The sequence below is a fragment of the Miniopterus natalensis genome, chromosome 9 (genome assembly GCF_054644295.1).
Source record: "Miniopterus natalensis isolate mMinNat1 chromosome 9, mMinNat1.hap1, whole genome shotgun sequence".
NCBI classification, from domain to species: Eukaryota; Metazoa; Chordata; class Mammalia; order Chiroptera; family Miniopteridae; genus Miniopterus; species Miniopterus natalensis.
Genome location: NC_142089.1, coordinates 75405885 through 75421268, shown reverse-complemented (window position 1 = coordinate 75421268; position 15384 = coordinate 75405885). Strand labels below are relative to the sequence as shown.

At 41.1% G+C, this 15384-nt stretch overlaps 1 protein-coding gene across 6 annotated transcripts in view; it reads left to right on the top strand.

Moving 5' to 3' along the window:
- Positions 1-15384, top strand: part of FARS2 (phenylalanyl-tRNA synthetase 2, mitochondrial) — a 460578-nt gene that overhangs the window by 263149 nt on the left and 182045 nt on the right. For all 6 annotated transcript variants that reach the window (XM_016212998.2, XM_087820664.1, XM_087820665.1 and 3 more), the window contains one exon: positions 2429-2589. In XM_016212998.2, the coding sequence (XP_016068484.2) occupies positions 2429-2589 (161 nt within the window). The remainder of the gene's footprint in view (positions 1-2428; positions 2590-15384) is intronic.

Sequence of the window (15384 nt, the reverse complement as noted above, 5' to 3'; positions counted from 1 at the left end):
CTCTCCCCTCCTCCCTCCCACTCTCTCTAAAATCAATGGAAAAAATATCCTCGGGTGAGGTTTAACAAAAAAATCAAAAACAATAACAACAACAAAAATTATTAGCCATTATAATCCTTGGACATCACATTTTGTTTTTTGTTTTTTACATTACAATTCTCATTTGTACCTATATTAAATAGTGGTATCATAGTACATAGTATTATTTTCTCATAATTTTGCATAATTTATTATTTAATAAATTTAGTAATCATTTATTCATATAACTGATTTTTAATGACGACATTAAAATGTACTATAATTGTTAAGGTGTTCCCTAATTTGGGACACCTAGGTTGTTTTTATATTTTTGCTCTTACAATTAATACTACTTTGAGCACCTTCCTTCATTTTTCTTTTTTCTTCTGTTGAATTGTTTCCTTAGGATAAATTCCCGAGTAGCATCGTAAGGTTAAAGAGTATGAGCATTTTCGTAGATCTTTATATGTGTTAACATGTTATTTTCCAAATGTCAAGGGTACTGGAACCACACAACGAACGACGTGCCAGAGCCAGGGCTGGACGGTGTCATGTAAAGAAGATGCTCTTCTTTTAGTAGATAAACAACCAGTATATCATGGTTATGTTGATTTTCATGTCTTTATTTAGTAACCACTTTTTTTTAAGGTTTTCATGCGTCACTTTAAATGACTTTAACGTATTTTGCCTTGCCCTTCAACTGCTCTCCTAGGCAGCTGATGTTGGTCAGGAGTTGTGCACACATTTTTGTGACCCGTTGTTTGTGTGGTTCAATACCCTCCCCTCCTCCTCTCCTGAATGTTCATTCTTAGTCAGGGACAAGGGGCCACTCTGCACTCAGCCAACCACTTGCCTCCCTGCCACTGCTGAGCCAATCTCTCTCTGTATCTTTCTGTTGTGATCTCATTTAATACTTTTATTCATTTATCTTCTAAACAAATCATTCAGTGAGGCTCATACCTCTCCATGGTTTCTATTATTATACATTTGTCCTTGTTGTTTTATTTATAAATGATTAATTTATAAGGTGGCAGCACCTGGCCAGAAACCCATCCTCTCCCCAGGTCTTACCTGCTCAGCCTTGCACACTCTGTGTTTCCAGAGCCAACTCCTACCCCTTCCTCTGCCGCCCTTCCACACCTTCACCATCCAAGAGGGTCCTTCAGTCTGGAATTTCTTGTCTCTTTCAAAACATTTTGGATCCATATTGCTTTTATTTTGCTGGGTAGAAAATCTTACACTTACTGGCTTAAAACAATACAAATTTGTTATGCCACAATTTCCTTGCATCAGGAGTCCAGGTACAGATCGTTCGGGTCTCGTGCTCAGTGTCTCAACAGGTTGAAACAAAGGTGTCAGCAGGTCTGGGTTCTCGCCTGGAGCTCGGGGCCCTCCTCTGAGCTCATTCAGGCTGCTGGGAGAATGCATTTCCTGTGACTGTGGGAGTGTGAGGTTCCTGTTTCCTTGCCCAGCTCCTGAGGCCTCCCTCGGGTCCCAGCCACGCGGCCCTCTCCTTCACGTCTGCTCGCTTCTCCTAGTCGGCAGGAGCATCTCTCTCCCTTGCTAAGATGGACTCGCATATAAGGAACCTAATCACAGAGTGAAATTCCATTCCTTTCTCAGTCCAAGGGAGGGATTGCACAGGGCGTGTGCCTGGGGCAGGAACCTTGAGGCCGGCTCGGCCTGCCGGGGCCCCTGCTCAGCCTTTGGCGTGCAGTTGGAATCGTTCCCTCCCTGAGCCCTGGCCGCAGTGAGGCCTCCCCACAGCAGGAGCCGCCCCCTCGCCCTCTTCATAAGCAGCGCCTGTCTTCTCTGTCGCGCTCTGCCTCGGATGAGCTAGAGACCCTCCGTGCCCGTGGCCTTGCCGAATGTGAACGGCACACTGAACCTCTGGAGTGAGTGGTGCTGGACGTGCATCTCACCTCGGCTTGCTCGCTCTCTGGGTATTGTGGGGCAGCTCTTCTAAGAGTAAGATTGTATTTCGATGTTATTGACAGTTCTTGAAGGCCCGACACACATCTCCTGAATGTTAATGGTCCGCCGCGGCATGTTTTGAACACATCTGCTTGTCCAGTAAGCCGCTTAGGGACTTTGTAGCCTGAGCATAGTTACGTTTGGGTCAGGGCACACAAGGATTACAGACAGATCCTGCGTCAGAGGAGAAGGTAAGAGCCTAGCGTTGAGTCCGCGTTAGGGACAGTACAGCTGCAGAGCGCCTCGGGGAGGGAGGCGAGCAGTGTGGGCAGCAGGCACGGCCTCAGACTGGGCGGCGTCCTGGGGGTCCCGCGGCCGCCCCCCAGCGCCTTGCCCTCAACAGTGTTGTTGGTTAGTCACCAAGAAGTGGTATGTGCCTGTGAGCGGACTCTTTACAATTTTCAAATCGATGGTTGGTTTTGTTCCCTAATCGCAGCTGGTGCTCAGGATAAGATCGGCTGGGCCTTTGGCCTCGGGCTGGAGAGACTGGCCATGATCCTCTACAACATCCCCGACATCCGCCTCTTCTGGAGCGAGGACGAGCGCTTCCTGAGGCAGTTCCGCGTGTCCGACATCCACCAGCCGGTGACATTTCAGGTAAAACGGCTGCAGGAATCCAGTCAATAATAAAAAGATGTTTTTAAGAATTGAGGGGGTCATGTACTTGAAAATAATGCGAATTTGAAGGTAGGTTTTGTATGGAAGCCCATAAACACCCCACAGGAGTTTATACACCTTCAAAAACTGTCCGTGGAAAAAGAGATTCATCAAGCTTATGAGTCTCCGCAGACAGCCAGTTTGGGGCGTTGTTAATGGCCATTGTATTATTATGACATATCGATCTTTATATCTGATGATACTTTTGAAGGTTAGTTTTTCTGATATGAATATAGACACATTGGCTCTCTTATGATTAGTGTTTGTAATGCATCTTTCTCATTTTACTGTTGCTCTGTCTTTATATTGAAAGCATGTCTTTTATAAACAGCATAGAGTTGGGTCCTGTTTTTAAAACTCAGATTTAATTTGAGTGTTGACTACACCTTACATTTAGTATAATTACATGGGGTATTCTCGGGCTTAATTCTGTTATCTTTTTCCCCCCTGCTTCCCCCTTCTAGTCTTTATTTAATTTATTTGGAAAGTGTGGTTTTCTGGGGCGGGGGTTATTTGTTTATTTTTACATCCCATTTTAATACCCTTATTGCTACTTAGTTTCACCATTTTGTATTATTGTTAAGTGGTTATTTTAGATTACAATGTGCATAATTAATTTATCTCACTTTACCATGAATAACTATTACACAACTTCTGGAAACAGTTAACAACTTTACAATAGTGTGGTTCCTTTTACTCCGCCTGTGTTTTGAATTATCATATTTTATTTCTCTCTGTATTATAATCTCACAGTATAGTGCTCTATTTGCTTCAGAGAGCCAGTTGTCTTTTAAATAAGTTTGAAACTATAGTGTTTCTATTCCCTTGATATTTGCCCCACACTGATTATTCCTTTCTGCTCATCTTGATTTTTCTGTTATTATTTCCCTTAAGTCTGAAGAACTACTTTTAATATTTCTTGTAGCGCAACATGAGTTTTTTCAGTTTTGGTTTGTCTGGAAGTACCTTTGTTTCGCCTTTATTTTTTAGGAACATTTTCTTCGGATATGGGTGTCCAGGTTGCCACCTCTTTTGTGATCTTTTTTCCTTTTAGCCCTTGAACGACGTCATTCCCCTGCCTTTATCTGCCTGCTTCGGTTCTGAGCAGCCTGACCTCTGTGATTCTGTTACCCTGCCTGGGGTCTCACTGCCGTGGGTTGCCTCTCAGCCGCCTTTGAAATTCTCATCTCTCTTTTCCAGCAATGGTGCTCCTTTTATTTATTTTTTCCTTTTCAGACAGGAGCTTCATGTATGTCAGACCACTTGGAATTATGCCCTAGAACTCATGCCCAGGGTGTGTTTTTTATTGATTTTTTTTTCACCCTGTGCTTCATTTTGGATAGTTTTTATTGCTTATCTCTGTGTTTACTAATCTTTTCTGTTGTGTCCAGTTAACCATAGGCCCCTCCAGGGAATTAACCATTTCAGATATTGTACTTATTAGCTCTTCAGGTTCTAGGTGCTCTCCCTTAAGGGCTTTTATTTCTCTGATGAAATGCTCATCTCATCCATTTTGTACATTTTTCCTTAAGTCTTCACCATATTCATAAGAGTTATTTTAAAGTCCCTGTCTGTTCATTCCAACCGGTTAGTTCCTTATCCACTGTTTTCCTGGTGTGTTTTCCCTCTTATGGGCCACATTTCTCCTGCTTTTTCACTTGTCTCACTTTTGAAATTGTGTTTAAAAGAATACAGACGCCGAAGGAGATAATATTTACCCTCAGCTAAGGGGACTGGCCAGATCACTATTTCTAGGCAGGAGCTGGGTTTCCCGTGGCTCGGCCCTGGGTGGTGAGACCCGGCCCTGCCGCAGTTGGGGATCTAGAATGTGAGATCGTACGTAGGGTCTCTGCTTTCCACCCAGTCGCTAGCTTCTCCCACACCAGCACTTGCTAAGCAGAAGTACTATGAAGGAGAGTTGACTGGCAGTGAGAACTAACAGTTTCTCCATTTTCCAGCCTGCCACACCGGCCAGTCATTAGCTGATAAGTTTGGCTCCTTTCTCCTAATTCCAGTGAAGTTTCTTAACCAAGAGCAGACCAGCTCTTCTGATGACTCACCCCAGTGAAAGCAGCCACCAATGTCTGCTCACCCTCGGAGGCTTATCTCTCTCTGGAATTTCATTCACTTAGACTCTTGTCTAGATCTCTTCAGTATCTTTTATGATGGATAAGATTTTTAAATTTATTGCTTTTTCATTGTTACAGTGGGACTGAATTTTTTTTTTTTTTGCAGCCTTTTGCATTCTAACCAAAAGTTAATCATTGGTTAATTCTTTGGTTTTATTTTTAATGGCCTTTTAAAAAATTCTGATCCCTCCCACCCCCTCTTCTTTGACAACCTGTCAGCTTCTTCTCCATAGCTGTGTTTGTTTCTATTTTCTTTTGTTTATGCTGTTGGCTTTAAAAAATTCTATTTTTCTAAAAAAGTAAGCTGTCTATTTTTAATCTAGTACCAGGTCCTTCTAGGTAAATTTGAAATAAAGCCCCACCTAAATAATTAAAAGTAAAACCTGCTGTGGAGCTAAGTTTTTCTCATTGAATTTTTCATTTATTAAGTCATTTATTTAATTTTCAAACATTGATGGATTACCAGGCAGCACTGTACAGAGCAGCATGCTGTGGTGTGGTGGGCAAGCGAGGAGAGTAACACAGTTGCTACCACAAGTTAGTGGCTTACTTCCAATTTTAATTGTACTCACAACTGTCTTTTCTTAGGAGACACAGAGATATCCAGGGATAGTCTTTGGGTCTCTTGTATTAAATATCATTTTAAAAAATCTATTCTGCCTTCAAAGTTGAAAATCAGTGTAACATCCTGCACTGTAATGTAATTTACATCATTGCCTTTGTGTAATAAACTTAAGAACTTCTGATGGAGCAGTAAGGATCCGATTACTGAAAAGGTACACGTCTGTAAAATACTTTGTAATAATTTGTAGCTCACAGAGAGCTATTTCCTAATTATTCACTTATAATTAGTATCTATTGATTATATTATTGGTTAGTTTCCTATGACCGATATAAAAAATTACCACAAACCTAGCAGTTTAAAACAACATGTCTTTATTATTTTACAGTTGTGGCGTTCAGAAATTCAAAATCAGTCTGACTGGCTAAAATCAAGGTGTCAGCCGGACTGGGTGCTTCGCGGGGCGCTAGGGGAGAACCCACCCCTTGCCTTTGCCAGCTTCTAGGGCTGCCCTTGTCCCTCGCTCGTGGCTCAGTATCACCTGTTTTCTTCTCTGTCCCTATGTGGTCATGTCCCCTCCTCTCTGAATTTTTGTCTCCCGCTTACAAGGACCTTTGGATTACATGGAGCCCACCAAGATAATTCAAGATAATCTCCACATCTCAAGATCCTTTCTTAATTACATCTGCGAAGTTCTTTTGGAAAGTAAGGTCACATGTTCATAGGTCCAGGGAGTAGGGCATGGATGCCTTTGGGAGGCCATTATTTAGCTGATCACATATCCATTCATATGTTCCATTTTCATCCTGGCCAAATGCTTGCCTTCAGGTATCAGAGAGCAGGTGTCACTTAGGTATAAGTGACGTGGATGGTATTAAAGTGTTGGTATTGAACTATTTGTGCAGAGTAGTCATGCTTATGTATGTGAGGGGAATAAGTGACTCACTTTGTCACTTACTGTTGTTGGCTTGTCTTAAGAAGATTTAACATGATTATTATATAAGACTGTTCCCCAGAGGGGAGGAGAGGAAACGTGGGGGGAAAGGTCTGTCCGCAGCTGTGAGCTTGTGGCTTCTCTGGCCAGGAAGCTCTGGGCGCCCTTTGGGAATCGTATTTGCAGGGCTGGCAGGAGGTGGAAATGTCTCTCCTCTCCTCTCCTTCAGACCCTCCTAGGTTATGCTTCAGGCCCTCCTGGCTCCTCTGGCATCTTCCTCTGCACCGTGTCCGCGGTCTTGTAAATCCCTCTACCCAGCTGTGACGGTGCTCTCTAGGTGCTGGCAATAGTCTGACTCATATTACCCCGAGGCCTCATCTCTGCCATTTCCTAAGTACCCTGGAAACTGTTGTTGAAGTCTAATAAGTAGAAAACTCAACTTATGGTGTGGTTTTAACTCTTGTTTTTTTACTGTACATGTTTTGAGTTAAGTGCTTGCTTTTTGTGGCTCTCTTTACCCAACCTGCGTCAGTGCTCGAAATGAGTGGATGAGCAGGCTGATGGCTTTGTCATACAAGTGTTGTCTTGTTCTGTGCAAGAGATCTCTGTCCCCCACTCCAGCTCCCCCTGCTCGGCTCATCTTGGGCCCTTGTGGGTATGTCTGCCACCTCCCCTAAAGTAAAACTCACTGTCTCAGTGCATTGAATCGAATATTCAGTAACCTAACTTTAGTTCATTCTTTAAGTGTTCTTTAAACAATTATGAATTCAATATTTAGTCCTATACAGACTGATACTTGTTATTGAAAATTATTCATTAATCAACATTGTAAATTTTATTCACATATTTTACTTATTAATTTCATGTGTGTCCATAGTTGTTCAGCAAGTCAGTCCCCATTTGATGAGGTAAATCAATAATGTCAGTTGTTACCTGTCTTCCCAGTGAAGGAGTTTTATTGGCTCTTTCGTGGGCAGGGACTATGGTTATTCCTTATCCTGGATAATATCTTGAATACTTTCCACTACAACAGGAGTAGCTGAGAATGGGTGGGTGGTGACATGCAAACCTGTCATATCCAACCTTATTCAAGATCATAATAATCTTAGTTAGTGATTAACACTCAGTTAAGCCTTGTTCCGTGTTCAGCATTATTCTGAAGGCTTCATGCATCTTAATTTAGTCCTCTGAATAACCCTGTGGGTTTAGGGGCTATTATTCTGTCTGTGTCACAGATGAGGAAAGGGTAGCTGAGAGGTCCCTGAGCATTAGCACTGTGTTCATTCGGGGCTTCAGAGAGCCATTTCCTCAAGTCTTATCCTGAGTATAACATTTATAGGTTGATTATTCAGAGCCAAAGGATTTAAATTTTTCCAACAAATCCAAAGATAAGCATATAATTCATAGAAAATAATGCACTGGGTTTAAATTATCTAATTTATTAACTTCCTGGTAACAAGCTACCTATATTAATGCTTCTTAAGCGTTAACGTACCGATCAATCACAGGAAGGCCTTGTTAAACTAAAATTCTGATTCATTGTGCTCATTGTGGGGCCTGAGATTCTGTGCTGCTCGCAAACTCCCAGGCGGCACTGATGCTGTAGGCCCATGAGCCACATGCAAATGTACATGATGACGGACAGACTCAGCGTAGGTCTCAAAGCCCAGCTACCTCATCTGCAAAATGAGGTGATAAAGGGAAATAATCTGACCCAGTGGTTAAATCCCCTTTCTCCTCTTTTGCACTGTAAATTTCAGTTTAACGTAACTATCACTCTAAGCAGATCTATAATTTATGATACCTTTTGCACTAACCTCAAAAGTCTTCTTTCTTCTTGTCTTAGATTTTGTTATTATGAGTTCCCGAGTTGTGTGTGGTACTGTTACACTTTTGGTTTTATGAACTGCCTAACCTCTTTCTTCCTTCTTCCTTTCTTTCTTAATTTTTCTTTTTTGCTCACTCATTCATTCCTTTTTTTTCTGCTTGTCAGTGTGAGAGGACTGTGGAAATACAGTCATGCAGTTCAAATGCACATTTAAAAAATTACGCTTAAGTCACAGATGAGTTTGTGTACCTTAGGTAATTTGTGAAGAGAAAGTGTTAATATTTAAATTAGAAATAAGTAGAACTAGAGATGATGAAAGATGAGACTGAAAACACAAAGAATTTAGTAGGCAGGGCAGTAACTATGAAAGGGTCTTAGATCAACCCAGTCACCTCTGAGTCAGTCATGAACAGACTCCCCCAGGGAAATTGTCAGAGCCCTTCCTTCTCTCCCTGTAGCACCCACATCAGCAGTGAGTGCTGTGTCATATGAGGATTGGGAGTTTCTGAAGACCAAGGTTGGCCATTTTCGTTATTTGTCTTCTGGCAATCAGAGTTCAGTGCACCATACATCTGTGCATTAATTGGTCTAGTACCTTATAATACTTACCATTTGTTAAGTACTATGTCCAAGTCACCGAACTAAATACTTTTCCTATATTATATCTTCCATTCGTTACAATCCAGTGGGGTAGGTACTATAAGCCTATTTTATAGATGATGAAACTGAGGCTTGGAACCACTCCAGGGAACTCCTAATATTGAACTAGTCATTTCTGTTGTTTCCAAGACCAGTGCACTGCTCTGGAGTCAGTAACATGAGATTGACAGTTCCTGACTTCAAGTTGTTTCCTTCCAATGTAGATTTATCAAGAAATAACTATAACATAATAGTGAGGTTCAATGATGGAGCTATACATAGATGAATGTAGAATTTTGCTGATACTGACCATTGCATGTGGAGATCAAAATTTTTCTCTTTTTTAAATCCTTTTTTTGCTTGTTAATTCTCTTAGCCCTTCCATGTTTTCCAGGATTGAATTAGGAATTGAGCCTGTGATTACTTGCTAATCTCTATGGTTTGGAATAGCTCCTAGATCTAGTTTTGCTTTCATCACCGTAAACGTCGTCTGATAGAGACTGAATGCCGGCCTGTGCAGTGTTTCCTCTTTCTGTACCCAAGTAAATCCAGCTGTGAGATCCCATCAGCTTCACTGTGTTGCAATGAAATATGGGTCTCACATTTTTTCACCTTTTCCATGTGCACCTCACACAGAAAAGCACATACGTATTTTTATTTTGCTGGAAAAGGGATGTTTGTCCCAGAAGAAACTAATAGAGGTAGAGGAAGAAGCGGGGAAGATGACAACAGGAAACCTTTTCTAAGTGCTCTGTAATCTCTGTTGACCGCCGAATGAGGAGAGACGCAGTGAGCAGGGGAGGGACAGGTTTGTATTGGGAATCATTACAGTGCTTCTATGTAAAGCATTCCTAACAGCCTGTTACGTAGTAAGCATTTCATCCATGTTAACTATTATTTATACTTTCACCACCGCCACGGTTATCACTGTCTGCACCATCCCCGTAACTACCGCGCAGCGTGCGCTGGGCCTGCTCAGCAGACGTGGTCGTGGTGTTCCCGGTCCCCGGTGCCTGCGGCTGCGTCTCAGCGTGCTTCGCTGACAGTGGTGTTATATAAGCCCGGCCTTACGAGCTAGGACGTTTCACTGACCCGCAGTCTATTTCGAGCCCTATGGATTGTGGCCCCATGTGCGTGCATCGCAGCCTCTCATCGGCGGCCTGCAGAGTTATGACTGCCTGGTATTTTTGTGAAAGCAGGAGTTCTGTGAGACATTTACATATTTAGAGAATTGCTACCACAAATTTCTTCCTTGTTTAAGGCACCTTTTTAAAAAAATAAGGAGGTTCTCAGCATCGACTCCCACAGCTTTCTTGTGTAGAATGGAAGGATGTGTCATGTGACCTTCATGTGCACACACATTCGATACCCATTGTACACCGGCTTGGCTATTAACCTTACAGAAATGTTCAGGAACCTTCTATTTATAGACAACATGCTAAACCTTAAATCTTGCCAACATCTACAAAGTTTGATAGATCGTGTGCAATATTTCTTAGGAGTCATCTATCTGACTAGATGAGGTTTTGGTGTTTTTATCTCTGGAATCAGAGGAGTATATTAATACTGTAGAATCGTCTGAACCAGATAACTAATAATCGATGGATCATAAAGTTAATTGTTACAGTTTTCATAATCTTTTCCTAATGTATTTGTATATCAAACCATTATGTTGTGCACCATAAATAGATACAATTTTGATTTGTCAATTATGCCTCCATAAAGCTGATGAGAAAAAGTTATAGTTTTAAAAGGAAATCATCAGAATGAAGACCAGAAGGACTTGCCATAGGAGGAAAGAGCATGTCAGTTAAGCAATGGTGATAGGTCAGTGGGAAGTAATTCTTACAAAATAGCAGGAGGGGTGCTTTTTGGCTTCAACCCAGAAAGACCAAACTCAGAATGGCGTAAATAAGAACAAAATATCAGGAAGCCCTCAATAATGCTGGGGTGTAAAATTCTGAGCATTTTCCCCTCGGGCTTGAGAGATGGCAGCTGGAGCGCCAAGCATCACCTCCTGCAATGAGGTCCAGAGCAGAATCGTGCCCTTGGTTCCTTTTTTCAGTGTGGGGGAAAGCTTTCCAGAAGCCCTCACACCTTTCCTCGCATCTCATTTGCAAGGTAGTTGAAGTTAGCCTGCTGTTTTCTGATATTTATACTGATCTCTTATCATAAGGAAGACTTAGGCCTCTGTATTATTTTACCCCCAACAATGCCAGATGTGTTCAGTTAGGCCCTATAGGTAACACTGTCTCTGATTACTGCACCGTTTTTACAAATAGTCACTTATGAAATGGGATGATGGGGCTACTAGAAAAGCTATTCAACCTGAAACTATTTTACCTCCTGCTGGCTAGTGCTTGAAATCAGCCATTAGAGTTTTTGCTTCCTTTAGTTTAATGCTTTGATCTCTAGTCAAAGATAAAATACGTATTTTGCCTAGAACTGGCTGTGCCTACTTTCATAGGACAACTGGATGGGATTCATAGATAGTATGTGGCTATTGGACATTTTTTTCTCTGCTTGAAATTGAGTGTAGAAATCAGGGTCATCATGGCACATCCAACTAAGTTAATTCTATTGGCCAGAGGGTGAAGGGCTTAGATACAAATTCAAGGTCACTCACCCTGCAAATGAGATCCTTAAAGTTATCAAAGAAGAGATGAGTGTTGAGTAGGGCCAACGCAGATGGAAAATTAAAGGTTTGTATTCACGTTCTAGCTACCAAATTAAATAATTTACCTTACTAAATTCTTAGTCAAGACAGGTAAGTGTGGTTGTTCTGTCTTTAACTGACCTCCTCTTGTACAACAGGAAAAACAAATCTCGTAGGTGCTTAAATTAGAGCCGTGCACTGTTCCTTTCCACCGAGGATAAGAGGAGACTTCGGATTCATCTGAAATGTTAGGGCTTAAGGTCAGCCTGTGTTTAGACAGAGAGATGAGAATTGCTTTGTGATGACATTATTGCACAGCTTTTCAAACAGTGCATTTATGATGGCATTTTGAATGTGTAATCTTGTGGTCTGGAAAATGAAGAATGGTTGAAGTAAGCAGTAATTTATGTAGTGGGTAGCTTAATTATTCTTTCTATCACTTGGCCGAGTAATGAATCAAATGTTTTCTTTCGATAAGAGGGAAGAATTTATTTTCTAAAGGGCCTCCCTATGAGATTTATAAATTACAGTTATAGGCTGTGTCAAGGATACTGAATCATAAATAGATCACACTCGTGGAGTTCATTTGGCAGAATTTGAACTCCATGTTAACTAGTGTTTGCATACCAAGTAGCTATCTAATATTTACTTTTATTTTTTTAATCCTTGCCTAAAGATATGTTTTTATTGATTTTTAGAGAGAAAGGATGGGGGGGAGAGAGAGAGAGAAACATTGACGTGAGAGAGAAACATTGATCGTTGCCTCCTGTATGTGCCCCGACCGGTCTCGAGCCTGCATCCTTCTGGTGTACAGGGGGATGGTCCAAACAACTGAGACACCCGGGCTAAAACAGTTAAAAAACAGAAATTCAAAGAGATTTTATGAGGAATTCGATGAGCGTATTCTCTAAAATTTATATGAAAATGCAGAGGGCCAGGGATAGGCAAATAAGTTGAAAGATTTGGTTCATCTAATGTCTTTTTAAAAACTACATTAATTGTGAGAGTGTGGAGCTGATACGAGACAGACCTGTAGGCCCGTAGAATGCAGTAAGGGGCCCAGAAACACACCTCTGTGTTATGCTAGACTTGTGATGTCACCTGCACTGGGGAACAGCGAGGCAGCACAGCGTCTTGTGCAAGTGGAGGGACCATTGAGTATCCACATGGAAAAAATGAAACGACCCCACATTCCCAATTATTCAAGCCTGAATTCCAGGGTGTTCGTAGATCTGAATGTGAAGGGGAATTTATACTGACTATGAAGAAGTTATTTTACCACGAGTGATGCTTTGATTCTTATAAATCGAATTGAGGAGATTGAACTAAATGAACTATGGTAATGTAAAATTAAAACCTAATTAAATGTCTGATCTTGAAAGCTTTGAAATTAGTATTTGTTCAAAGTGGTTGCTGTAGGTTTTTTATAAAGCCTTTTATCAAATTAGGGCTGTTTCCCTCTATTTCTAGTTTGCTAAGAGCTTTTATCATAAATGACTTAAAATTTATCGGACTCTTCCATATGTTTTGAGGAGATCTCATTATGTAGTGACATAGTGATTGTTTTGTGCATAAATGTAAATTGGTTGATATATATTATCATTTTTATATATTTCTAGATTCGATTAGCAAATATTTAGGATTTCTAAATCTGTGTTCACGGGTGAGATAGGTCTGTAACTTTCTGTGTTTTTTATGTTCTTATCAGGTTTTGATGTTACAATTATGTTATCCTCATAATACTAATTTGGAAATTTTCCTTTTTCTGTTCTTTGGGAGAATATTTCGAAGAATAACGTTATTTCTTTCTTTAGTTTTTGATCAAATTTACCAGTGAAGTCTTCTTGGCCTGGAATTTTCTTTGTGGGAAGTTTTAAACCACAGATTAAATTTTTTCCTAGTTATCAGGCTATACAGATTTTGTTTTATTTTGTGTCAGTTTTAATAAATTGTATTTTTTCTAGGAATTTGTTCATTTTATCTAACATTTAAATGTATTGGCATGAGTTCTTTGCAATATTATCTTATTGTGTTGACATTAAAAAAACTATGGGTAGCTCAGTTGGTTAGAGCATCGTCCCCATATACCAAGGTTGCAGGTTCAATCCCTGGTCAGGGCACATGCAAGAACCAGTGAGTGCATAAAAGGGTGGAACAGCAAATCGATGTTTTTCTCTCTCTCCCCGCCCCCTACCTAAAATAAGTAAATTTAAAAAACTGTTTTTGCCTGGCCAATGTGGCTCAGTGGTTGAGTGTCGACCAAGAGGTCAGGGGTTCAATATCCCGTCAGAGCACATGCCCGGGTTGCAGTCCTATTCCCAGTAGGGGGCACAGGAGGCAGCCGATTGATGTCGATGTTTCTCATCGATGTTTTTATCTCTTTCCTTCTCCCTTCCTTTCTTTCTAAAACCAATAAAAACATATTAAAAATCAATCAATAAATAAAAATCTTACTTTAAAAACCAAAAAGCTATATTTAATTAGTTAATAGTTAAGCACATTTACTAACATTTTATCAAGTTTTGTGCTAACCTGTTTTTTAATATTAAGCTTTCTTTTAGAGTCTGCTTTTTTTCTTAATGAAGTATATTCTTTGAATATGTCTTATGTGAGGGATTATAAGTGATAGACTCTTGGTTTTTGTGTATCTGAAAATGTGTTTATGTTGCCCTCATTCCTGACTGTCAGTTTAGCGGCTGTAACATTCTAGAAAGGCAGTCATTCTCCGAGGCGCTCTGAGTGCACTGCTTCTGGCCTTTGCTTTTGAGATATTAACCCAATTGTTATTTTCTTTGTAGATACTGATGCCTTTTCTCTTGGGTAGTATTTAAGACTTTCTTTTTACATTTGAAACCCCCCAGTTTGACTGTGGTGCATCGTGGCATGGATTTATCTTTAGTTATCCCACTCAGAGGGTGCCTTTGTTCCCCTCTAGGAAAGTCTGCGTTGTTGGCTCTTTGAATGGTGGTTCTGTCCTCCATTCCCGCCATCCCCTTTCTGGGTCCACTCCATAGCTGCTTATTTATCAGCCATGTATCCTAACTGCTTGTTGTCCTTCTGTGCCAGTCAGTTTCTCAGGACTTTCTACCAACTTAATAATTTTTTTGAGTTTTATTTTTTTTACTTCATAACTATTACATCTTTTTTCTAAGATCACTGTTTATTTCATTTTCTTCTCCACCTTCTTATTTCATTTCTGCCTGGTTTTGTTTCCTAATTCCTTGATTTTAAAAATGGTTGCTAGTTACTTTGTTTAGCAATTTGAATATCTTTATTCTGCTACTTTAAAGTCCTTAGCTATCCTATAGTACTAAATGTTTTTCTAAAGTGAGTTCTGGTTGGTGATATAGTTGGTTGTGTTTCTGCATATTGTGATTTTCAGTGTTTCAGAATCTAGTTTTCCAGGCTCATTTGAACTTGTGCTCATTTTTCTCCCTTTTTTAAATCACGAGCACTCGCTCATCCTTCCTCGCCCACCAGCCCTGCGTGGCCTGCACTTGGCCCCAGGCGCCTTCGTTGGCACCTAGTGTTTTAATGGCATTTTAGAATGCCCGCCTCTTGATTATGTGGGCAGCAAGTTAGTGGGCGTTTGCTTCAAGGGACCCTGTGTGTTTGATTCTGTTTCCCTGGGCTTCTTTCTTTTTCCGGTGAAGGAAGAGGCGATTCAAAGCATGAACCCGCAGCAGCAGCAGCAGCAGCAGGACGGGAAGTTGAGATGAGACCCTGGGCAGTAACCTCCTCCACGGGTGGGTTTTTGGAGGAGCCCTTGTTCTCCAGAAGCCACGTTACAGGGCGTGTGTGCGCTGGTCACGGTCAGCCTCGCCTGCTGGCGTTCGCTGGCGCGGCCCATCCGCGATGTGCCCAGCTCTGCGCTGCTAGTAACCCGCCCTTCTCCCCCGCAGCCAGAGCGTCCTTTACGCAGATGGGTCACTTCGATGTCCTTAAAGTGACGACCTTGACTTCGCTCACATATGCGTATACATAGAA